This window comes from Xyrauchen texanus, chromosome 32 (assembly GCF_025860055.1).
Source record: "Xyrauchen texanus isolate HMW12.3.18 chromosome 32, RBS_HiC_50CHRs, whole genome shotgun sequence".
Taxonomy (NCBI): domain Eukaryota; kingdom Metazoa; phylum Chordata; class Actinopteri; order Cypriniformes; family Catostomidae; genus Xyrauchen; species Xyrauchen texanus.
This window is the reverse complement of record NC_068307.1, coordinates 3,516,433-3,542,826: the sequence shown is the minus strand read 5'-3', so window position 1 is coordinate 3,542,826 and position 26,394 is coordinate 3,516,433. Positions and strand designations below refer to the sequence as shown.

The window sequence follows — 26,394 nt, the reverse complement described above, 5'->3', positions numbered from 1 at the left end:
TGTGAACACGCCCCCTCTTTAAGAATGTTTGGAATTCTACTAACATTACATGCATTTTGAGTTGATTATAAGTTTTAAAACAATATATTTGAATTTAATTGCAAAACATTCATATATTTGCAAATATAAGTAGGTATGCACCAATGTATCGGCTGCCAATATTTATCAGCCGATTATTGACCAAATTAAAACCATCAGCTTATCGGTTACTAGTATGAAAACGCAGATATGAAAAAACAATGGTTTATTTATAATTAACTAGTAATACACTTTGTGAAAACTCTGTAAATTCAAATGCACAATTCAGAAATAATAATAGCTACAATATCTAGAAGGGTTGGCACTCCTAAGAACATGTAAGAACATTTTCTTATGGCATAAACAGACTTGACACTTACCTATAGGCACATATTGGAAATTAGGCATACTGGAAATTATCTATTGTTAGAACTTTATAAAATCTTTTGTACCTCTTTATAATTTGTTTTAAGCATTTAAGTGTATCGGTATTGGTCAAAAATGCTCATTTCAGTGCATCTCTATATTTGCATCATTCACAGTGCATCATGGGTGATCGCTGCAGAGCTGTTTTGGCGCGCTTTGCTGCAATTCTCTGATTGGTGGATCTTTCTCTGCAGGATCATGGGTAGTGTAGTTCTTCACTAGGAATTCCGCTATTAAACATGATTTTGTAAAAATAACGTTGAAATAATGCTGACTGATTAACAACTTCTAAGCTCACAGTAGGTCTGCCTTTAATGGTTTATTATCGTTATCGTTAAAAATCTACAGTATTTGTCTAAGGAGAAAATAAATGGGATTTTTACTTACGGAACCAAACTGTTGCGCTCTATATCTGCTGAGTGTTACACGTTTGGGTGAAATCAACCCCCAGGTTACATATTAAGTTGGGCGCAACTGTCTAGTGAATTCGGCCCCTGAGAGTACAGTTTGCCCACTATAGCCATATGGAGAGCAGTACAGACCCGAGCAGCATGTGCTGTGTTCACAAATATTGAACCAGAGGACCATATGTTCATCTGCTGTTTTCAACAACAAAAGATGTTTGGTGTATATAGAATGAGCCACTGGGGTTTTGTGCGTCTTATATTGCAGACGGACGGCAACGAGGGAAGGAACCCCAGCATCAAGAAAAGCCTTTTCCCCCTCTTTAACACAAAGAATAGCTTAAAGCATAACTCTTCTGTCAAAGTGCTCCCTGTTGTCCCGCAGCCTATGGTATTGCTCGCTTTAAACCGTGCCACTCTACAAAACAAACACAATCAACATTGCATGTGATTTTAAATGTATACATCTTTAATGACTGGTTACTGTGCAAAAAACATACATTTAAAAAAACAAAACAACACTAGGCCCAGATCCGTGTTAACTTGTGATATGATTGTAGAACAATACTGTCAATGTACTACAAGAGTAGTGGTTCTCAACTGGTTGTGACCCACAAATGTGTTTGTTGTCTGTTCTCAGTAATACAATTTGACCATATACATTATATAAGTGTGCATATTTAAGAGTAGAGCAAAATACAGAGGCTTATCAACTTTTAAAAAGGAGAAAATACATTCTGCTGTTGTTCATGCATTCAGAAAATTGTCAGTTTTCCTATTCAGCCCTATGCCATGTTACCCAGCATACGCAGAATGTACCCCTAGTGTTAGCGTGTGGTTCACGTTTGGTTGTTTTTGGGAACGAAATCCTAACGTTCAGGGAACGTTCTCTTTAGGTTCTTGGAACCAGAGACTAAAAATGAAACGTCTTTTTTCATTCCGGTTCAGAAGATCCGCAGCCTCCTTTCCAAATGGTTTCCAAATTAGTACAAACCAAAAATGACAGTACTCTGGGTTAATGGAGGGTGAAATACCAGTTGCGGGATTGCCAGATCTAGCAAGAGAAATGAGCAATGTGGTCTGGAAAAACTAGCCCAAAATAAGTGAAAATAAGCCTGTAAAGGGATCAATGGAAAGGAGGCAGCGAGAACCGGCTTGATAATATAAATAATGGTTTAATAGTAAACTTAAAAGAAGACACAAACACACACATGACGGAGATGTCCGTAAACGATCTCTCTCTACGGCACGAACCCCTGCAGTCAGCCTTTAATCCTCACGGAGGCATAATTAGCCTAATACGGGACCGGGTGCCTAGGATCACGACCCGGCCCCGCCCTCCGCCCTGCCACAAAGCCATTAAATGTTTCTGGTGTGGTGAATTTATCAGCATGGAAATCATAACAAGCATACTGTTAATTCAAATATAATTTTTAATACAGTTCTGCATCTCAGTCAAAACCCAGCAGCATCAAATCTGGATTAATGCATCATATCTAACAATAATTCAGTGACTTGGAAACAACTGAGAAATGTACTTTTACAGTACTCACTTAACACAGCCAGTCAGTCAATCGTGCGGCAGCAGTGCAATGCATAAAATCATGCAGATACGGGTCAGGAGCTTCAGTTAAGGTTCACATCAACCATCAGAATGGGGAAAAATGTGATTAAGTGATTTGGACCGTGGCATGATTGTTGGTGCCAGACGTGCTGGTTTGAGTATTTGTGTAACTGCTGATCTTTTTACGCACAGCAGTCTCTAGAATTTACTCAAAATGGTGCCAAAAACAAAAAACATCCAGTGAGCGGCCGTTCTGTGGATGGAAATGTCTTGTTGATGAGAGAATGGCCAGACTGATTCGAGCTGACAGAAAGTCTACTGTAACTCAGATATCCTCTCTGTACAATTGTGTTGAGAAGAATATCATCTCAGAATGCACAACATGTCAAACCTTGAGGCAGATGGGCTACAACAGCAGAAGATCATGTCGGTCAAGAACAGAAAGCTGAGCTCCAGTGGGAACAGGCTCACCAAAACTGGACAGTTGAAGACTGGGAAAAGGTAGCCTGGTCTGATGAATCTCGATTTCTGCTGAGGCACACAGATGGTAGGGTCAGAATTTGGTGCCAACAACATGAATCCATGGACCAAGCCTGCCTTGTGTCAACAGTCCATGCTAGTGGTGGTGGTGTAATGATGTGGGGAATGTTTTCTTGGTGAAATTGAGGCCTGTTAATACCAAACAATCATTGCTTGAATGCCATAGCATATTTGAGTATTGTTGCTGATCATGTGCATCCCTTCATGGCCACAATTGACCCATCTTCTAATGGCAACTTCCAGCATGATAATGCACCATGTCACACAGCAAAATTGTTCTCACATGACAATGAGTTCACTGTTCTTCAGTGGCCTTCCCAGTCACTGGATCTGAATCCAACCTTTGGGATGTGGAAAAATGGGAGATTCGCAGCATGAATGTGCAGCTGACAAATCTGCAGAAATTGCGTGATGGAATCATGTCAACAAGAGGTTAGGGGAACCATCATGTACAACCTAAAACAAATTTTCTATTTCCATAAAAAAAAAAAAAAAGGAAGACTTGTAGACTTTAGTGAAATTTAAGAAGAAATGTTTTGATTAAAACAGAAATGTAATGTCTCTCTTCGGCATAAGCCCTGTTTGGCGGTCCGAAAAAGTAGTACACGGAACAATCAAATCCTGCCGGAGATAGGAGGCAGGGGCTAGGGGCCTACCCCTGTGCAGGACGGGACTCGACAGGTGGTGCTGGGGTGGTAGAGGTTGCCATGTTAGCACACTGAAACAGCAATGTGATAGATTGTGAGCAGACTTATAAAGCAATGGCTTACATGTGATTGGCTAGGAGTTACCTAGCTAATGGTGCGATGATGTACAGCTATTAGTCTTCCTGCTAGAACTACGCTACGCTTACATTTCTGGGAACCAAATTGCCACTTGATGTCCAAAGTAAATTCTGGGTCCTGAAGCAAAACCATTTGGGAACCACTAAGGTACATGTAAATTGAAGACGTCTGTCTGAAGACTAAAAACTGGTCTTCAAGCATAATAAATACCACACCTGCCAATAGCACTCACATTTATGGTCTTAATAGATGGAAGCATAGACAAACTCATAATATCAAAAGTTGTATTTTTAGATGTTACATTTAATGGATCTGGTTCTATGTGTTTTACACACCAAGCATCATTTCTTAGGTTACTGCTAGCATCATCAGCATGTTAACTGTGAGATGCATGACCGTCTGTAGTAGAGCCTGCTCAGACAGGATGCACGCTTTCACATGCTCCAAAAACCAGGACGGAGCAGAAGAAGTGGTCAAGATGGTCTTAGAAACACACTTGAAAACACTTGCACATTAGGTTACAAAGGGTCAGAAACTGGCACGTCCCAAAATACTAGCCGCTTTATCTATCTTCAATAATCTGTCTCTTCCGAAAGCTTTTGAAAATGCTGGTTATTTAAGGAAAATCCTTTCTAATTCTTAATTTTTATCCGTGGTCAACAGATGGATGCTGAAAGCTGGTTTAAAGGGCAGTATTCTGGCACGTTTCCAGTCATCTGGCACGATGCACGTGATTTTGGGTGCACTCTTGACATTGTAAATCAGTCCCACCATTCGGGGGATTTCACTGGTTTTGTGGTTTGATCTTTGTGGCAGGTTCCTGTTGAGAGCCAACAGGACCAGCTCGTGATACAGAGACCAGTGAAATCCTCCTCTCATCACAGCAGTCACCACCGCAACCGGGAGCGCGATCGGGAACACGACTTGGAAAGGGACAGGGAACGTGACCGGGATCGAAACCGTGAAAGGCATCGCGATCGAGACAGGGACAACACTTGGCCGCCTGAAAAGCAGGCAGACGTGCAGCCTCAGGTAAGAGAAAACAGCAAGGGTTTTTTTGGGTGTTGTTTCCCTGCTGAAATAAAAAACAGCCTAAGCTTTTTTTTAAGCAGGGTTGCTGGTCTTATCAGGTTCAAGAAGGTTTAACTTGTCTCTCAGCCTGGCCAAACTGCCTTCCCAGCTGATAAGTGCCCCAAACATCTTAAGCCAGCCTAAATTGGTTTGCTGGTCTTAGCTGGTCTAGTTGGTCTTTTAGTCTGACCAGCTGATAAGTGCCAAATTCCTTGAAAACCAGCAAACCAGACCAGCTGAGACCAGCAGATTAGTTTATGCTTAGGTTGTTTCCCTGCTTAAAAACTTCATAAACCAGCCTAAGATGGTTTGCATGTCTTAGCTGTTTTAAGATGGTCTAGTTGGCCTGACTAGCTGACAAGTGCTTACTCAAAACTTTAAAACCAACAAACTAGACCAATCTGTTCAGGATGGAAGACCAACTAAGACCAGCTTAGGCTATGTTTGTTTCCCTGGTGGAAAAAACAAGCTTAAACCAGCCTGAGCTTGTTTGCATGTCTAAACTGGTTTAAGAAGATTTAGCTGGTTTTCCAGACTGACCAGCCAATAAGTACCCAAAATCCCTCTAAAACCAGAAAACCAGAGCACCTAAAACTATCAAACTAGTTGAGGCATATGTTGTTTTCCTGCTAAAAACACCTTTAACCAGCTTGAACATGTTTTCTGGTCTTAGCTGGCTTAAGCTAGCCTAACTGGTCTCCCAGCCTGTCTAGTGCCCCAGATCTCTCTAAAACCAGCAAACCAGTTATTTCCCTTGCTGATGGTTGTTTTCCTACTGGGAAAAAAAAAACAGCCTGAGATGGTTTGCTGGTCTTAGCTAGTTTAAGATGGTCTAGCTGGTCTCCTGGTCTGACCAGTTTACATGTGCCATAAAACCCCTCTAAAACCAACAAACAAGCACAAAGATGGCTGTTTATTTTTCATCTGTCTTGGTTTTTATTTCAGAACCAGCCCCTGAAGTCCCTGCGCAAGCTCCTACACCTCTCCTCGCCTGCTTCGTCCAATCCGCCCCCACCCCCCGATCGTTCCGCAGAACTGCGCTTCCAGCCCCTACCTAACCCCCCCTCAAAAGGGAACCTGAATGAGGTCAGAGGGCACCCGGCAGGCAGCGTCACGCCCAATACCAAGAGCCGCAAACCCCACAACTACCCTCTGCCTGCGCAGATTGAGTCCAGCTGGCACGTCTCTGCTCTGAATCGAGCCGAGGGGGCACCGTACCCTGACCAAATGGCTAACAAAGGTGGGCAGAACGGTATCGGCTTTAACAGAGCCGCCCGCACGAGAATGCCGAACCTCAACGATCTGAAAGAAACAGCTCTTTAGAGGGATCCCCTAGTGTCTAACTTGGTACTCGGCCTCTCCTTTCCTTCCTGGCTACCTATGGAATGCTAAACAACATTGTTCAGACAGTGGTACGCAATGCCACTTCTGGCCAGAAGGTGGCAATAGTTATGTCTCAGATTTGTTTTTTAAAAACATCCACATTTGATAGAATTTGTACTATCGTTCATTACATCTGGATTCAGTTTTTCTGTTGAATATCTTAATGACAATGATGATATGAAATGATGTATTTGTATATGGATATTTAAAGACGGGGGGGGAAATCTGTGGAATTGTAAGAGCTTTAGTTTATGCACAAGAGAATGTATAAATATTTAACATGTAATAATTCTATATTTCATGGAGATTATTCAATGAATTATCGGTGTGTTAACAGTTGCAATGTACAGAGTGCATTTTATGGTTGTAACAAAAGTACTTATTATTTGAAATATTTTCCTCTCTTTATTGAACTTTGTTTTCTGATATGAATTCTCAGTGCAGATCGATATTACACTCTCTCATACTGCAGGTGAACGAATCAGTTGTTCTCTCAAGGTTTTGTTTTTGGAGTTTTTCCCTTTTTAAAGTCACGACAGCATATCAGCCGTTACTGATGCTTCCTAACCAGGTTCAATGTTACTTTTCATGCGAGATCATTAAATCAAAGTCCCATCATGACTATTTGTCTCACTTTACCCTTAGCTGGTGTCTTACTGTGTGTCTGCTCATTCTAAAGGAATGTTCCAGGTTCAAGGCAAGTCAAGGTCAGTCGACAGCATAATGTTGATTACCACAAAGGTTGATTTGGATCCGTCCCTCTGGGTTACAGTGAGGTACTTACAATGGAAGTCAATGGGGGCCAATCTGTAGAAGTTCAAATACTCACTGTTTTAAAGGTGTAGCCGCAAGACGTAAACAATATGCATGTTAAACGTGATTTTAATGTGATAAAACAGTTTACTGACCATTTCTGTTTAAAGTGATCGCCAATTTTACAACTTTGTGCCTTGACGACGTGACACCGTAAACCCTAAAGTCCTAAAACCACCCAAAAAAGATGATTTAAACAAGTTTACTGCTCAAATAATGAGTTTTAACAGATGAATGTGCGCTTTTATAAAATTATAAGTTTCACATTTCTGCCTTTAAACCCTCCAAAAATTGGCCCCATTCACCTCCATTATAAGTCCCTCACCGTAACCTTGATTATTTTATTTTATTATTTTTTAATAAACAAGGGAAAATTACTTTTTGTGGTTAGTTATGTCATAAATGCTGTCAATTGATCTTAACCTGGAACTTTCCTTTAAACAGACAGTTCACCCAGAAAGCATTGTCATGATCAGGGCTGGACTGGGAAGAGAAATCGGCCCGGGATTTTACATAGCAACTGGCCCAAAAGTTGAGCGGGGGGTGAGGGGGTGTTCGCTGTCCTTTTCTGTATATCGCGGCACCGTTTTGTGGTCCGTTTTGCATAACACCGTGGCTCATTTTAGCTTATCGCGACCAATTCGGCCCATTTTGTGGCCGACCCACCGGCCCGCTCGGTTCTCCCGATGGCCGTTCCGCCCCTGATCAGCCCCAAAGTGCGTCGGCCAACCGGGAAAATGCACGGTTTGCCAGATTACCAGTCCAGCCCTGGTCATTATTTACCCTCATGTTGTTGTGGAACACAAAAGGTTGATTTTCAAAGAACATTCGGCCACTCTTTTTCATATAATGACAGTGAATGAGGACTGGGACTATCAAGCTCCAAAACATGAAACAAAGCAGCAAGTCAAGAAACAGATCAGTCAAATGACGAACCTATTCAGGGCAGCATTTCCCAAAAGCATCGTAAGCCTAAGTAGATCGTAGAAACCATTGGCGCCAATGATCTCCACGATGCTTTTGGGAAACGCTGCCCAAACCAGTTTTGTGAACTGGATCAACCGGTTTATTGAAAAGATCTCGCCACGAATCAGACATCGCTACTTCTCTCATGAACTCTGGAGAATGTCAAGATTTCAAGGAATATCGACTTTTCTCCCACAAAGCTATTGTATGGCTTCAGAACATGTGGAATAATGTGCACACCACTTTTATGACAAAAGCGTAAATAATGACAAAATGATAATTTTATTTTGGGTGAACTGTTTCTTTAACAACAAATTGGTTGTAGTGAATGCATAGAGCTGGACTTCCTGTGAATAATGGATTGCAGACTGGCTGGATAGTGGGTGACCAGGGGTCTCGTGGTTGGGTTTAGAAAGCCAAGTCTGTACCCCACTCCCTTTGAGGGCTCGATTGCATGTGTGCATCATTCCTTTAACGAAGTGAACAACTGGAGATTTAATATGAGTCAGTTTAATGGCATGTTTTTGAAAAAGATAAAAGCGTTTCCTCGAGATCTCGTAAAAGGGTTTTAAACAAGTAATGTGTTTATTGATCTGTTCGTGGGGGTGGCGGGTGTGAGATGCAGTTTTTCAAATTGAGCCCTAAAACTCGGCTTATTTTCATTCAGAACCATGTTTCAGATTAGTGTTTACTTTGACTTTACTTCACTGTACATTTCTTTAAATTATATTCTACGAGGACAGATTAATATCAAATAGAGAAAATATGCAAAATAACTGTATTAAAGGAATATTCCGGGTTCAATACAAGTTAAGCTCAATCGACAGCATTTGTGGCGTAATGTTGATTTTCCACAAAAGATTGTTTCGGCTCGTCCCTCCTTTTCTTTAAAAAAAGCAAAAATCGAGGTTCCAGTGAGACACTTACAATGGAAGTCAATGGGGCACATTTTTGGAGGGTTTAAAGGCAGAAATATGCAGTTTATAATTACATTAAAACTTGTGTATTATTATATTATTAAGTTGTTTAAATCATCAGTAAACAGGATTACAGGGTTTACAACATTACGTCACCATGGCAACGAGTTGTAAAATTGTCTATAACTTTCCACAGAAATGTTAGTAAACAATTTGATCACTCTAAAATCATGTTCACACATACAGTATATTGTTTTGTATTGTGGCTATACTTTTGAAACTTGAGTATTTTAAAGTTTTCGGATTGGCTCCATTGACTACCATTGTAAGTGTCTCACTGTAACCTCAATTTGTGCTTTTTTTTTTAAAGAAAAGGAGGGATGAGTCAAATTTATTTTTTTGTTGTAAACAACATTATGCCACAAATACTGTCGACTGAGCTTAACCGTGCATTTGACCAATGCAAACACAGCAATATAACAGGACTTTATCATCCCTCAGATAGTCAATTTCCTATCTTGCTTCTAAAATTGAAAGTGGAAGTGTGTAAATTCTGCAAAAAATAGCTTAATGATTGTTTTAAAAAGGTTTCCCCTGAACAGTTCTCCCATACTGACAAGCAGTCCCTCCCCAAACACATGCCAGAGCACTGACAGTGTTTACGTGCACACAAATACATTGATGACTACAAAAATCTGCTTATTAAAAAAAAAATCAGACAAAGCAAGAAAAAGTCGTTTACGTTAGATTTGAAATCATAGGGTTATTCTCTGCCTTAGACGTCAAACGTAAACAGGTATACGCCTATAAGATAAAACGGTGTTGTGCAGATTATTCACTCCCTAGTATCCTTATGTTTAGGGGTGGCCTTTAGGGAAAAGGACCAATCAGGTTGCGGGATCAAGAACCTTGCCGGGAGTCAGATTTCAGCATAACACTGGAAAGAACCTCAGTAAACATTTACATTTATGCATTAGGCAGACGCTTTTATCCAAAGTGACTTACAGTGCACTTATAACAGGGACAATCCCCGAGAAACCTGGAGTTAAGTGCCTTGCTCAAGGACACAATGGTGGTGGCTGTGGGGATAGAACCAGCAACCTTCTGATTATCAGTTTACCAGTTATGTGGTTTAGACCACTCCACCACAACATGTTTTCATTAGAGGTCGACCAATTGTGGATTCTGCGAAACCGATAACTAAAGTGGTGGGAAAGGCCGATAATGATTATTTGGAAGATATTTTATTTTATTTGTATTTTTTATCGTAGTCTTTCCTTCCTATGACGGCTACTGACTTAGAGGCTACAAGAGTTCAAAATAAGTCAAATCCCAGGTGCTGTTTATTTTTCAACCAAAAGCCCAATAATAACCAGAAAAATAATACGATTATAATGTGGGAATTTGAACTATCAACAAGCCCAAAACACACCAGGGACTCTTATTTTGAAATGAGGGCGATCTGGTTTCATTATAATTCTCTATATTTAAGTATTTACTAAATTAAGTGTTTTATAGCCTATGAATTCAGCCGCTGAAGGTTTTTGCATATACATATTTCACAAGATGTGGTTAAAAAGAAATATCAGCAACTATCGGCATAGATTTTTTTGCCGATAACCGATAGTCCCAAAAATCGACTATAATCACGATTAATCCTGTAAAACCGATATGTTTACACGCAACGTGAAATCAGGGTAATGCACAAAAATCTATCTTTATTATTATGATTATTATTATTTTTACAATCTATGACCTTCCCCGATAACGTGCATGTAAACATGCTCAGTGTTTTGTAAGTGTCCGTGTTTACACTTTCAGGGAAATCCACCTAGAAGAAACTATTTTAACTTTGAAACAAATTAGACACTTTAGCTTTAAAATATGATTTATTTACATTTATTTACACTGATTGAAACAACAGTTTTTTTTTTTTTTTACAAGAGCCGCCAAAGAGAGTGACAGAGAGTTTTCATTTGAATAAATATCTATTAAAATGTATCATTTAATATGTTTTTGTTTGATTGTTTATAAACAGTGCACTTTAAACAGACATTTCTCACAGCTGTTTGTGTTGATATGGTGTTTGATTAAAAAAGAAACTTTGTATCTATCTAAACTTTTAAACACATGATTTGATTTGGATCCCATTTATGGCACATTTTATGTTCTAAGACACAATCATTGAAATACAGTCTATAGCATCTATTTTTAACCATTTCAACAGTTACATCACAAAAGAACCTGTTTTTACCTGTGTTGATTTCTGTCACAGCTCTTCTTCAGTGTGGAATAAGAAAGATATTTTGCAACAACATCTTGCACCACGGCAATCAGTTTCAGTATTTTGGTTTGGACTCTTAATTTTCCATTCAATTATTCTGTTTTCTTTCATGATTATAACAAACTGTATTGATTTTTGTAAGAAAGAGGTCTTAGTTTCACCTAAATGCTCTTTCAAAAGTCTAAAAATCAAACTGCTTTGAAAGTCAATCACTTCTGTTCTTGTTGAATTCTTTCAGGTTATTATTAGTGACATAAAACATTTCTTCCTGAGCAATGCAGTCTGCCAATTTGCCTATTCAGAGTATTTCACCCTTCCCGAATATGAGAATGTGATTGCCTTAAATGAGTTATCACCTTGTTGGTTTTAAGCAAAAGAATGCAATTCATGTTTTTCGAATCTAGCATGTCACAAATGCTAATTTTAAAGTTTTTGGTTGAAAACTCGTTTTCCATTTTCTTAACATCATTGTTTCCCAAACTATACTGAACTGGAGAGAGTTTTCGAAAGTCTTTGTTTTCAATGGAGGAAAAGGCTGTTCCAGTGTGGATGAGAGGTGTAAATGTAGTAACTTACACACCTGCATTAAGGCCACATCCAAAATAATCCACTTTCAGTTTCCTACCGTCATAATTTTCCAAAGTATTCATATTAGGACAGGTCCACACTTATACGTTTTTGGTTGAAAAGCCAATTTCCTAATGCCGTCGTTTCCAAATTATGTGGAACTAGAGAGCGTTTTCGGAAGTCTTCGTTTTCAATCATCCATCCATCCATCCATCGTCAACCGCTTATCCTGTGTACAGGGTCGCGGGGGGCTGGAGCCTATCCCAGCTAACATTGGGCGAAAGGCGGGGGACACCCTGGACAGGTCGCCAGTCCATCGCAGTTTTCACGTTTTCAATCAATGCGTTTTTAAACCAAAACGTGTTACTCCACAACTACACTTATACATTTTCGATTGAAAACTCGTTTTCCATTTCTTAATGTCATAGTTTTTTAAAGTATGCAGAACTAGAGAGCGTTTTCCAAAGTTTTAGTTTTTAGTGGAGGAAAACAGTCCTAGTGTTGATGAGAGGTGTAAATGTAGTAACTTAAACAACCGCATTAAGGCCACATCCAAAATAATCCACTTTCAGTTTCCTAATGTCTTCATTTTCCAAAGTATGCAGTAATGGAGAACATTTTCGATATGCTCTGTTTTCTGTTGAGGAAAATTCAGTTGTAGTGTGGAGATGTAAAAGTTGCAAAATCAATGCATTTTCTAATTAATTGATTAGGGCATGTCCACACTTATACGTCTTCGGGTTGAAAAATCAATTTCCAAACGACATCGCTTTCCAAAGTATGTGGAACTAGAGAGCGTTTTCAAAAGTCTTTGTTTTCAAAGGAGAAAAATGCAGCTTTAGTGTTGATGAGAGGCATAACCGATGCAAAATCAATGCGTACAAAATGTATTAGGCCACAAACACATTTATACGTTTTCGGTTGAAAATCCGTCAATTGTTTCCCCAAAGTATACGGAAAACAATCAAGGGCTGCTTATGCAAACAACTTAATGAAGCCAGATAGTTATGTGAAATAGTATTTTATTTTGGACTGAATGAGCAGGGTTTTATTTGCCGTGAAACACATATAGAAGGATATTGTGAAGGTGGTTTCTTGCTTCACTGCCATTTTCAAAAATACCTGCCTGAGACACTAACTCATGTAGTCTCAGACAAAACAAGCGTTTTATATTGGCTTGTAGCATCTGTCATCCACAGAGAGTGTCACTTATATTTCCTTCAGTGACTGAGGTTATGAAATCAGGAATATTGCAATATTCAGGTTCCAGTGTACTGTAGTGCGCAGAATACAGTAGAAGAAATATATCAGACCTCTTCAATAACTGCAAAACTCTTATGTTTGGTTATTGCTTTCTATGTTATACGTTTCACTGGCTTGTATAACTTGAACATCTATTGCAACAGTTTAAGCAATGACTAGAAGCTGTCTCCTTGTAGAAAGTAATCTTTTAAACTCCCTTTTCAGTTTACTATCGGACAAATGTTCATGTCTGTATGAGAATATTTGGCTGAAAGGAAAATTCTGGCTTCAATGCAAGTTAAGCTTAATCGACAGCATGTTGGCATAATGACTCATCCCTCCTGTTCTTTATAAAAAGCAAAAATCGATGTTACAGTGGGGCACTTACAATGGAAGTCAATGGGGCCAATCCGTAAACATTAAAATACTCAAGTTTCAAAAGTATAGCCACAAGACAAAACAATATGTGTTAACATGATTTTAGTGTGATCAAATTGTTTACTTACCCTTTCTGTGTAAAGTTATATCCAATTTTACAACTTCGTTATCATGACAACTTTTTGTCAAACGACTGTAAAAACAACAATTTAAACAACTTTACAGCTCAAATAATACACACGTTTTATCAGAAGAATTAATGTAAGAGCTTTTATAAAATAAGCTTCAAATTTCTGCCTTTAAACCCTCCAAAAATTGGCCCCATTCACTTCCATTGTAAGTTTCACTGTAACCTCGAGTTAAACTACCACAGTAGTTTGCGTTCCTTCTCAATTATTTTTGCACTCCCTTGTAATACGGTTGACAATCGCTCGCAAGGAGTTTTACGTTCCCTCACAATAGTTTTGTGTTCCCTCACAAAAACACTTTGTTCTCCCAAATAAAGTTTTGCGTTTCCTCGCAATAGGTTTTGGGTTCCCTTGCAATAAAGTTTGGCATTTCGCCACCATAGTTTGTGTAACCTCACAATAATGTTTGCGTTAATAGTTTGCATTCTCTCACAATACATTTTTGAGTTCCCTCACGATAGTTTTGCACTCCCTCCTAATAAGTTTTGTGTTCCCTTGCAATCATTTTTGTTCCCTCGCAATAGTTTTACGTTCCCTCGTAATCATTTTTGTTCCCTTGCAATCATTTTTGTTCCCTCGCAATAAGTTTTATGTTCGCTCGCAATAATTTTTCGTTCCTTCGCAATAGTTTTACTTTCCCTCGCAATCAATTTTGTTCCCTTGCAATACGTTTTACGTTCCCTCGCAATCAATTTTTGTTCCCTTGCAATACGTTTTACGTTCCCTCGCAATCATTTTTGTTCCCTCGCAATAAGTTTTATGTTCCCTCGCAATCAATTTTGTTCCCTCGCAATAAGTTTTACGTTCCCTTGCAATAATTTTTGTTCCCTTGCAATACGTTTTATGTTCCCTTGCAATCAATTTTGTTCCCTTGCAATACGTTTTACGTTCCCTCGCAATCATTTTGTTGATTGAAATCTCAATAGATCATTAACCTTAAAAATTGTATCTGTTTGGGAGAACATTTAACTCACATTTATCACCACACAGTCGACATTTCACCTCGAAACTGTCGCGACAGTCACATCATTTTCATGAGATCAGGCTTGAAAAAACTGAGACTCTTATAAGAAGAGAAACAGACTAATCTAATTATTGACTATTGAGACCAACCTTCCTCTTGTCTCTCTGTTTTTTGACATACTGCGTGTAATGAAATGCATCATGAGATTACTGGAGAAGTTGAATTGAGTTAATTGCATCCATTGAACCATTAACTGGGTCACAGAAGGTGACCACCCGGCTTTATAGTCTGGGACAATTCCGGGTTGGACTGGGATGTGGACGATGTCAAACTAGCTTTCAGCAGTAAAGGGAGGAGCTTTGAGGTAAAGGGCATTAGATAAGGCCATTAGTGCTCTGTGGATTACAGTAATCCAGACCCTTTTAATATCAGTGCTGTCCACCATTTGAAAAATAAGCTATCATGGAGTACAGACTGCAGCACATGCTACTGTTGGCCATCCTGCTGGTGACTCAAGGTATGTGCTATTATGTTCCAATATTTTACTTACATTTGCAGAACTAATGCACTGAAACATTGACAATGCATTTTTTTTTTTTTTAAAGATTAAAAACTTTAGAAATGAAAAAATATGTTCCTAACCATAAAGGCAAAATGATTGTGAATGAAGGTGTTTGTAGCTAAATATGATTGACGTTTCATTTTTACGCTTAGTTTAATGAAATATTAGCAATTGTCACTCTTCATTCTCTGTGTTTTGTCTAGGTTTTGTTGGGCTGAAAGCTCAAGAGGTAAATGAACACATTAGATATTGTTATTAGTGACAATTACAAGGCAATCCATTTCAGTAAGGTTAACAAATACTGACCGTGTTCACATCTGTGCTCAGGACGGTGAGGACAATGACACATGGGCTGGGAAAACCTGCAAGTGTGAATGTGATGATCTGTCGAGCAAGCTGCCTTCCAAAGGTTTCCGATCAAACTGGGCACAGGAGACGGACTGCATTCCAGGTAAGAATGACAAGTGACTGAAACATGAATTGCCTTGCTGTGTTTGTCTATCGACTCCCTAGTTTGGATGAATCACACTCTAAAATCTTCCTTTTCCATGTTGTACCATTTTGGCTCAAAATGTGTCTGACAATGTATGTAATCAATCAAGTTCAGGAGAGAATCTTGTTTTTTTAATAGTTTTACAGTTTTTACCTGCTAAGAGTCATGATATTAATAGGTATTATGAATCAGATACCACTGCAATCCTTCCTGCCCTTTTTTATCAGGAGAACTTCCTAATAAAACTTTGCTCCAACACTGACTCTTTGAGAATTGAGACAGATGGATTAGTTAGCACTAGTTGTTGCCCTTTGGAAACAGAAGGCAGGGCATGTGCGAATGAGCTGGCGCCCGGACAACCCCTCGCCTGCAGCACAGCAGAAAGTCATTAATCACTTGGTCGCAGCTTCACCTGGGCCATGTGTGCCATCACTGCGTCCCATTGGCACTGCACCACAGGGCAGACATGCTCCATTTACACACAACCGCTCGTGTCCAGAGTCTGACGGGACCAGTGTGTTTGAATCAAATGAAAGGGAGAAAAAGAAAGACAAAAGAAAGAGAGAGGGGTGAGAGTAGGAATCACCGAAATGGATGGAGTGCAGGATCATAATCCCATTAGTCCCAGTAGGAGAGAACCGTGATGTTGAGATTACCAAGACCAGAATAGATATTATAAAATAGAGTTGCATGTCAATGAAAACAATTCAAATCTCGTACGTGTAATGAACCACGGAATAATATTTTTTTTAAAGGTCAACACTGTCACGTGGCTTCCATGAATTTCCACGGATCATTTCTGAATCACAACTCTCCTCAAACCCATTTGCTGCATTGTACACTTCATTTTATTAGCATGAAAAGGAGAATGTTTTTTAAACGTCAGTGCATGCCCAAAGGGATTTTATGCAACATGGGATTTATGTGTTATTTATCAAATGCTGTTCAAATCCTAGAAGGGAAAAAAAGGATGTGGGACTAGAGATTAAGTGTGGAACGTGACCATCTGTCAACCTAGCGTCTTATTGGATGTTGATCTTTCTCTATGGGGAACTAAAGCACAGCTTTTGGGATTGTACAGTCACGAGCAGAACAGTGCATGCATAGGAATTACAGATCCGCCAGCTTAACCCTTGTCCATTTCTCTGTAACATAGCCGGGCCAGAGAAATCTCTTTGACCATGTGAATAATGTTTCATTAAGCCCCTGTATCAAACATGTCAGACTCCAGGCTTTTGTTGAATGGGCCCGTCAATAGATTTTTATCATTCAGAACTGCCTTTATGCCTCTACCAACCACTGAACATGATGATTCTGATTGCCACCAGACTGTGGTCTGGTTCCAGACTCCATGGCGAAATGAGCGATCCCAATGGAGAACAGTGAGTTCAGGCTCAACTTGTGCAGTTTTGGCCATCATAAAAATTTGCAGCAGTTTTGGAATGCTTCACATCCAATCATATTAGAGGACCAGAACTAACTGTTTTATAATCACAGATATTAACCATATCTATCTACTCTCGATTTTCTGTTCAGAGTGCCCTTACCATAAACCTCTGGGGTTCGAGGCTGGATCTGTGACTGAAGATCAGATCAGCTGCTCTAATGAAGACCAGTACACAGGCTGGTTCTCCTCGTGGACTGCAAACAAGGCGAGGCTCAACAGCCAAGGATTCGGGTAAATTGATTAGATTTTCTCAGGAATATTGGTCTTTCACAAGGTGTTTTGAGTGAATCTTTCTTAAGCATATTTAATTTGCTTGTAAACTGTATTGCTTCATAAGCAGATAACCATTCTAATTGGACTGTGACAGTGAGAAGAGCACCACTTAGAAAAATGAATGGAAAAGAAATGATATCATTCAATATGGCATCTGTAGGAATCGAATGCGCTCTTCAAGCGGAGTCATAAATATTGTAATTACAAGCACATCGTAGGACCGAGCAAAGTGAGAAACTCAGAACTCTAGATGATACCCGAGATCAAGGAGCTCTAAAATACCTGGAAAGAGCTTTATGTTAGCATTCGTGTTCATTTTAATGGCATCTGCTGAGCTAGCGCAGGGTACCCCGGAAGTACGTGCTCTGGAGTCGGCCTTTGTTGTTCATGGGTTCTCAAGTTCCGGTATCAGGTGTCAAGTGACCAACAAGAGTCAATGGCAACAGATAGGGAAAAATAATAGTGCATTTCATGCTTTTAAGAGCCCTATAAAACAATCTGTCACTTGAATGTGTACTATAATGCAATTAAATAATTGAGATTAAAATCTTTCTTGGAAACTAATGTATTTAGTATTTTTGTATTTATGTATTTACATTTATGCATTTGGCAGATGCTTTTATCCAAAGCGACTTACAGTGCACTTATTACAGGGACAATCCCCCGGAGCAACCTGGAGTTAAGTGTCTTGCTCAAGGACACAATGGTGGTGGCTGTGGGGATAGAACCAGCAACCTTCTGATTAACAGTTATTTGCTTTAGCCCACTATGCCACCACAACTCCACATATTTAAATGGCAACTTTTCAATTGAGAAACGTGCTTTTTGCCATTACATGGTGTTATTCCAGTATCTACCAGCAGGTGCTAACAGAGACAATTATGATCCACTTAAAAGTTCATGGAATTCAATGATTTTGCTGAAAAATATAAAAATTTCAGTGCTTGTTTCGATTGACAGAGCTTGTAGTCAACATATGACTGATCAATCTGGGTTATATTTTAATTAATAATTTCCAGACACCATGTGTTAACAAACCATTAAAGGGACAGTTCACCCAAAAATCTAAATTCTCTCATCATTTACTCACCCTCATGCTATCCCAGATGTATATGACTTCTTTTCTTCTGCAGAACACATTTGAAGAAAAATATCTCTGCTCAGTAGGTCCTTATAATGGATGTGGATGATAATAATACGATTTTTGATGCTCCAAACAGCACAGACAATCAGCATAAAGGTCATCCATACGACTACAGTGGTTAAATTAATGTCTTATAAAGCTGTACGATCACATTTGTTTGCGAAAAAGAACAATATTTAAGTACTTTTTAACTATAAACCATCGTGTCCAGTAAGCAGCAGTGGGCTGAGGTCACGATGTCTTTCCAGCGATGACATGGCAACGTTCCATTAATTGTAGCAGATGCTCTATACCTCTGTTGGCATTGCCTGGCATTGCCTACATGTGCACCACCCACTGTATATATATATATATATATATATATATATATATACACTGCCATTCAGAAGTTTGGGGTCACTTGACTGAAAAGTTTGTCATGATCTTAAAAATATCTGAAGGCATATGCTTAAATGTTTGAAATTTGTTTTGTAGGCAAAAATATAATTGTAACAACATATTCATTTATTTCATTAAAAAACTACAATTTTATATAAAAAATTATTTTTTGGAAATGGATGACTTGGCCCAAATAATTAAGAAAAGCAGCTAATAAGTGTTTCGCCAATAAAGTTTGTTAGAGGTACAGTATACGTTTGATAATATAGATAAACACTGGTGGCCAAAAGTTTGGAATAATGTACAAATTTTGCTCTTATAGAAAGAAATTGGTATTTTTATTCACCAAAATGGCATTCAACTGATCACAATGTATAGTCAGGACATTAATAACGTGAAAAATGACTATTAATGTTCAGAACAACTTAAACTTCTTCAAAGAGTTTTCATCAAAAAATCATCCATGTGCAGCAATGACAGCTTTGCAGATCCTTGTTATTCTTGCTGTCAGTTTGTCCAGATCCTCAGGTGACCTTTCACCCCACACTTCCTGTAGCACTTGCCATAGATGTGACTGTCTTGTCGGGCACTTCTCACACACCTTACAGTCTAGCTGATCCCACAAAAGCTCAATGGGGTTAAGATCCGTAACACTCTTTTCCAATTATCTGTTGTCCAATGTCTGTTTCTTTGCCTTGCTTTTCTGTTCAAAAGTGTCTTTCTTTGCAATTCGTCCCATAAGTCCTGCACCCCTGAATCTTCTCTTTACTGTTTAATTCTACCTACTCAACTGGTGTTGAGCGGGTAGAATTCAATGAAGCTGTCAGCGGAGGACATGTGAGGCGGCTATTTCTCAAACTAGAGACTCTGATGTACTCATCCTCTTGTTTAGTTGCACATTCCACATCTCTTTCTGTCCTTGTTAGAGCCAGTTGTACATTGCTTTGAAGACTGTAGTGTAATCTTATAGTGTATTACATCTTTGTATGAAATCTTCAGTTTTTTGGCAATTTCAAGCATTGTATAGCCTTCATTCCTCAAACCAATGATTGACTCTTTTGTTGACATTTTTTACCTAATATTGACCTTAAGACATGCTGGTCTATTACATACTGTGGCAACTCAAATACAAACACAAAGACAATGTTAAGCTTCATTTAATGAACCAAATAGCTTTCAACTGTGTTTGATATATTGGCAAGTGATTTTCTAGTACCAAATGATCAATTTAGCATGATTACTCAAGGATAAGGTTTTGGAGTGATGCTGCTGGAAATGGGGAATGTCTAGATTTGATCAAAAATGACTTTGTTTTTTTTTTTAATAGTGATGGTGCTGTTTATTACATCAGCAATGTCCTGACTATACATTATGTTCAGCCAAATGCCACTTTGATGAATTAAAGTACCAATTTCCTTCCGAAACAGCAAAATCTATACATTATTCCAAACTTTTGGCTGCCAGTGTACATAACTCTCTCTGGCTTTCAAGAAACAATTCCCGGCGTTAAATAAATAAATGATTACATGTGTAGGATGTTTGCATTGTAGGGATGTACAGGCAGATTTTAGAAATAAAAGTTTGTGTTTAAATATCCTATCTTTAGTCAGTGAAATGAGATTATTTTTATTTAGTGAAAAGGTACACTGGAATATTTGGGCATAGCAATATGGCGGCGTAGTGGCTTCACTGTTTCGACATCATCAGCTCTCCAGTTACGCCTCGCCTTAAAAGTAGACGAGAGTAGACGGCTGCAGTCAAGGGAGGAGTGAAATAAGATCTGTCAAGTCGGACAATTTTCACTTCTCGTAGTGGTTAAGACACCTTCGAGATCAAAGGCAGATATCACGTCCATGCGCTGTTGCTGATAGTTACATTCTGTTGCTTTAAAATGATTTCTAACTGGCATGCAACTGCCGCTGATCATCGGTGATCGGTCGTGTGCAGAACTTGCTCATCTAAAACTAACCTTTTTATATCAGTGGCACCAACTCGTCTCGTGATCTCTCTGTCTCTCTGAAGCTTGTTGGTCCAGCCTCCTCCATCTCCCTGTGCTCCTGATCAGAGTACTCTGGTTCAAATAAATATGGCTGTGCAAAAACTTGTATCTCCTTTTCTCCTCTCAAAACAAAATATTCTGACATCTGTGTTAAAATTAGCTTCAGTTTGTTTTCGCTGTTCGGTCTGTACTGCGTCCTCCTACTCACTTGTAAACAGCGCTGCTTTTCCAGGTGTATCATGCATGCGTCACTTCTCGCATGAGCATGTCAACGCCAATACGTCACAAGAGAGACAGCATGATCTCAGCCCTCTCCTGAACGTGCATACGCTTAAAGGAAGCAATTATGTATAGTTAAAAAGTACTGAAATATTGATCTTTTTCGCACCAAAATCAATCGTATCGCCTTATAAGACATTCATTTAACCACTGAAGTCGCATGGATGACGTTAATGCTGATTGTCTGTCCTTTTTGGAGCATCACATATCGTGTTACCTTCCACATCCATTTTAAGGAACTACTCAGCTGAGATATTTTTCTTCAAATGTTATCTGTTGAAGATAGGAAGTCATATACATCTGGGATGGCATGAGGGTAAGTAAATTATGAGATAATTTTCATTTCTGGGTTAACTATCCCTTGTCTATCCACTGGTATAACAGAAAAAAGAGCTTTTGCCAATGTTCATTGTAGTGCGGCTTCTTCCTTATTTTGTTTCCGGCTTGAATGGTGTGACATGTCATAATAACATACACCCATCTCGGACATAGGAGCTTCCCAGGTGACCTTGAAGGCAGTTTAAGCCCTGCCTTGATTTAAAAAGTTGTCCGATTTTATTACTGATTTGACATATGTAATCTTTACTAACAGTTTTGGAGATTTCAATATTTCTTTGATAGGTGCTTTACTTGTATCACTAGAAAAAAAGCTTCTTGGGGGTTACTAAGACTGAACGGTCTTGACTTGCATTAAAGGGAATTTTGTTTGGTTTAAATCTGCCATTTTTAGTGGAGATTTTTTTTTAAAGGGCCCTTATATCATCTCTCTCCTGTCCCAGGTGTGCTTGGCTGTCTAAGTTCCAGGACACCAACCAGTGGCTTCAAATTGACCTTAAGGAAGTCAAAGTGGTTTCTGGTATCCTGATTCAGGGCCGTTGTGACTCTGATGAGTGGATTACAAAGTACAGTGTGCAGTACCGCACCAATGAGAATCTCAGTTGGATCTACTACAAGGACCAGACTGGAAACAACAGGGTAAGACAAACAGATAGTCCGAAATATCCTGGATGATATAATGCAGAAACAAATCAGGACAAACATTTTCACTTCAATAATTCCTCAAATTAAAATAGTTCAACCAGTAGTGAAGTCAGATGTGGCACTGATGATGCAAACATTTTGTAAAACTCCAAATAACTTTACAGATCTTTATTTAAAGGGTTTAAACAATGTTTTCCATGCTTGTTCAATGAACCATAAAACATTCATGCACATGTGCCTGTGGAACGGTCGTTAAGACACTAACAGCTTACAGACAGTTGGCAATTAAGGTCACAGTTATAAAAACTTAGGACAATAAAGAGACCTTTCTACTGACTCTGAAAAATACCAAAAACAAAGATGCCCAGGGTGCCTGCTCATCTGCGTGAACATGCCTTAAGCATGCTGTATGGAGGCATGAGGACTGCAGATGTGTCCAGGGCAATAAATTGCAATGTCCGTACTGTGGGGCTATGGGAACCAACACATGGCCATCGGTCAAGAGGACGTCCCACGCTAACATACGTGGACATGCTCAAGAGGGATACAGGTGCCCAGAGCACCAACGAACTGGCCAGATGCATGGAGAATCGGGATGCCTGGAGGCAACGATGGAAGGCTCGTCTGAGGACGACTTAGAGAGAAGACTCCTAAGACAGCGCTACAGGAAGACAAGAAGGACAGCTGATCATCCTTGAAGTTGCAGACCATGTGTAACAACACCTGCACAGGATTGGTTCATCTGAATATCACACCTACGGGACAGGTACAGGATGGCAACAACAACTGCCCGAGTTACACCAGGAACGCACAATCCCTGCGCAGTGCTCAGACTGTCCGCAATAGGCTGAGAGAGGCTGGACTGAGCGCTTGTGGGCGTGTTGTAAGGCAGGTCCTTACCAGACATCACCGGCAACAATGTCGCCTATTGGCACAAACCCACCGTCGCTGAACTAGACAGAACTCGCAAAAAGTGCTCTTCACTGACGAGTCATGGTTTTGTCTCACCAGGGGTGATGATCGGACTAGCGTTTATCGTCAAAGGAATGAGCTTTACACTGTACTCTGGAACAGGATCAATTTGGAGGTGGAGGGTCCGTCATGGTCTGGAGCAGTGTGTCACAGCATCATCAGACTGAACTTGTTGTCATTGCAGGCAACCTCAATGCTGTGCATTACAGGGAAGACATCCTCATCCCTCATGTGGTACCCTTCCTGCAGGCTCATCCGGACATCACCCTCCAGTATGACAATGCCACCAGCCATAATGCTCGTTCTATGCATGCTTTCCTGCAAGACAGGAATGTCAGTGTTCTGCCATAGTCAGCGAAGAGCCCATATCTCAATCCCATTGAGCACATCTGGGACCTGTTGGAACGGAGGGTGAGGGCCAGGGCCAGGGCCATTCCCCCCAGAAATGTCCGGGAACTTGCAAGTGCCTTGGTGGAAGGGTGGCGTAACATCTCACAGCAAGAACTGGCAAATCTGGTGCAGTCCATGAGGATGAGATGCACTCCAGTACTTAATGCAGCTGGTGGCCACACCAGATACTGACTGTTAATTTTGACCCCCCCTTTTGTTCAGGGACACATTATTCCATTTCTGTTAGTCACATGTCTGTGAAACTGCTTCAGTTTATGTCTTAGTTGTTGAATCTTTTTATGTTCATACAAATATTGACACATGTTTAGTTTGCTTAAAATAAAAGCAGTTGAAAGTGAGAGGACATATTAAGTCCTGTCAAAGTCATTGGCAGTGAAGTTTTGTTCTTGGTTTCATTTGTTTTCTATAGTTAAGGCACGCTGCTTTTTTTCCTAGGTCTTCTACGGAAACTCTGACCGCTCGTCCACAGTCCAGAACCTCCTGCGCCCACCTATAATAGCACGTTACATCCGTATCATCCCGTTGGGCTGGCACACCCGCATAGCCATCCGCATGGAGCTGCTACTTTGCATGAATAAATGCACTTGATCTGGTGCACGCCACCTGACTATATCCTGTACCACCCCTTTCTTGTCCCACAACATGCCAGAGTGAACATCAATGCCCAATCACTGCACACACTCTAATTAAAAATAACTTTTTATTATTATCATGAAGTATCTGATATTTGTCCAAGAAATGATATTAATTTCATGTGTTTATGAGTTACATTCATTATGTGTTTGAGTTGCTTTCCTTTTCTGTAAATATAAAGACATGTTTTTGCGTCTTTTTGTATTCAGTTTAAGAACGAAAAATATTAAAGTTTTCTGCTTTGACAAATCATATGTAGAAGGGGGGCGTCCATTGCAAGGCCAAAAGTGGCCACTCTCGAGATGCAAAAGTAGCTTACAGATCTGAGGAGAAATGGGAGATCTCGTGGAAGTGTTAAATGTTGTGTCGTGTTGTGTTTTCTCATGTGGTTTGTAAGAATGACGTGGAGTGTCCTTTTTGTATTAACTTTAACTTGTGTTTGTAGCTCACTCAAGAAATGCCCTTGAATAAAGGAAGTTACTATTTATCTTGTGTATGTTATCATTTATTTACCATTGGATCCAAATCCAGTTCCTTTATCAAAACTGCTAACAAGTTAATTTGGTTATTACATAGATAAATAAACATTTTTATGATGAAAAAACACACTTATGATACTGCACAACTAACACAGTTAAAGATAAAGTGTGAAATTGATCGCAACAGTGCCAGCCCACGTTTTCAACAGTATTTTTCCCATTAATATTTTTCTGTAGACTTATCATAAAATCTTTCATAAAAGAGTTCTAGAGTTTGTTCCTGGGAGGCAGCAGATGCCCTAACCCCACCCCCACCAAAAACCTAACCATATAGAGACTATAAAGGCCTTTTCACACCAAACGCAAAGCAATTATGAGAGGCAAATCGCCGGCGAATGGCCCTTTCCCACAGAAAGCGAAGCGAATGTTTGCTGTTCACCCCTTTACAATAGATGCTGCTAATGAAACAAGCAATTTTACCCCAGTACGACAGGTGTCTCAACGCACTTTAGAGCTGGTCTGCCCTCCGGCCATCCCCGGATGAGAAGAAATAACCCCTTGTAAAGTTTGCAAAACAAACAAGAAAGGCAAAGATTCACTAGAGAGCAGATCGAAGAAATCAAAAGCGTCTCTCTCTACCAGATGAAGCAGCGACGAAGAGTATGTTGTCGATTTGCACAACAAGAAAACATTCGAGACAATTCACAAACTATTTCAGTTCACCTACTGGACAAGTTTACTGACAGTATTATCATGGATACACAGTCTGAGAGGTCATTAGAAAGAATCGAGTGTAAAATAAAAAATTGTGTAACGGTTATAGCATGCTAAGCATGCTTTAAGACAGTGTACCCTGCAAGGAACAACCAGAGGCACAGTTCTCGCAACGTGCATTTCGAGGACTTTATTTATATAAAAATAGTATATATTTCTGATTAGGTACATCTGATGTTCATTAGAGTCAGCCTTGTGCGACCGCAGCCGCACCTTTGGCTTTGATAGATGACGTTGATGTGCGTTCCAAATTAGCGATACTTTTTTGCCCTACACCCTTCATTTTGGTACCAAATGGAATAGAGCGAAACAGTGCCCGCCCACTTTTTCAGCTGTCTTGGTTCCATATGTATTTTTTCCATTATGGTCGCTACTGAGATCTTTTTGCGCACTTTATTAGCCTCAATTCTCTGATTGGAGCGTTTATTGAAAAAAGTTGAAATAACGTGGACTGATGGAATCAACAGAAGCATGTATAATCGATTAACAACCTCAAACCTCACGGTAGATCTGTTTAAAAAAAAAAAGAAAATGGGATTTTTACTCAGGGTCCCTCACTAAATAATTAATGTTTTATCCCGAAAACTCCCCCCATCTTCCATTTGATGACAAACTATTAGTCCCGCCCCAAACTCACACCATTGGTTGAGCCAGTGTTTATATCTGGTTGGTCCAAGTCTTCTCAAACAAACATGGCATAGTCGAGAAATCAATCTATGAATTGATTACTTGTAGTTGTTGTTGCATATTAAGCTGGTGCAAGAGAAAGTATTTTAACATTTAAAATAAATGACACATCATCTTTTAGATCGCAAGGCTGCTTGATTAAGCGACTGCGAATGTGCAATTAGTCACCCTGACCAGGTGTGCACCTGTTTGTTAATCATTAGGCCATTTATTGCATTTGCATTAAAAATGGGATTTCGCTTTGTCAGCATTGTTTATGCACTCCTCTGATCACCGTGAAAGCTCCTGGACGTCAAACCAAGTGGTGCACGACATCAAGAAGCACGATATAAAGACCTAGAGGCCATAATGCGTTCATGCGCACGGTCCGAC

General features: G+C 39.6%; 2 protein-coding genes across 2 annotated transcripts in view; both read left to right on the top strand.

The window, feature by feature from the left end:
* LOC127626153 (cyclin-dependent kinase-like 5) overlaps positions 1-6,799 on the top strand; it is a 62,287-nt gene extending 55,488 nt beyond the window's left edge. Inside the window, 3 exon segments of the mRNA XM_052101736.1 lie at positions 1,117-1,239; positions 4,554-4,769; positions 5,754-6,799. Coding sequence (XP_051957696.1) covers positions 1,117-1,239; positions 4,554-4,769; positions 5,754-6,131 — 717 coding nt within the window. The 3' untranslated portion in view covers positions 6,132-6,799.
* An 8,106-nt stretch (positions 6,800-14,905) lies between these two features.
* On the top strand, positions 14,906-24,550 carry LOC127626334 (retinoschisin-like). The gene is made up of 6 exons (XM_052102058.1): positions 14,906-15,027; positions 15,276-15,301; positions 15,400-15,523; positions 17,102-17,243; positions 21,865-22,060; positions 23,885-24,550. The coding sequence occupies exons 1-6, from the start codon at positions 14,973-14,975 to the stop codon at positions 24,035-24,037; spliced, it is 696 nt and encodes a 231-aa protein (XP_051958018.1). The 5' UTR covers positions 14,906-14,972; the 3' UTR covers positions 24,038-24,550.
* Positions 24,551-26,394: the final 1,844 nt, after the last annotated feature.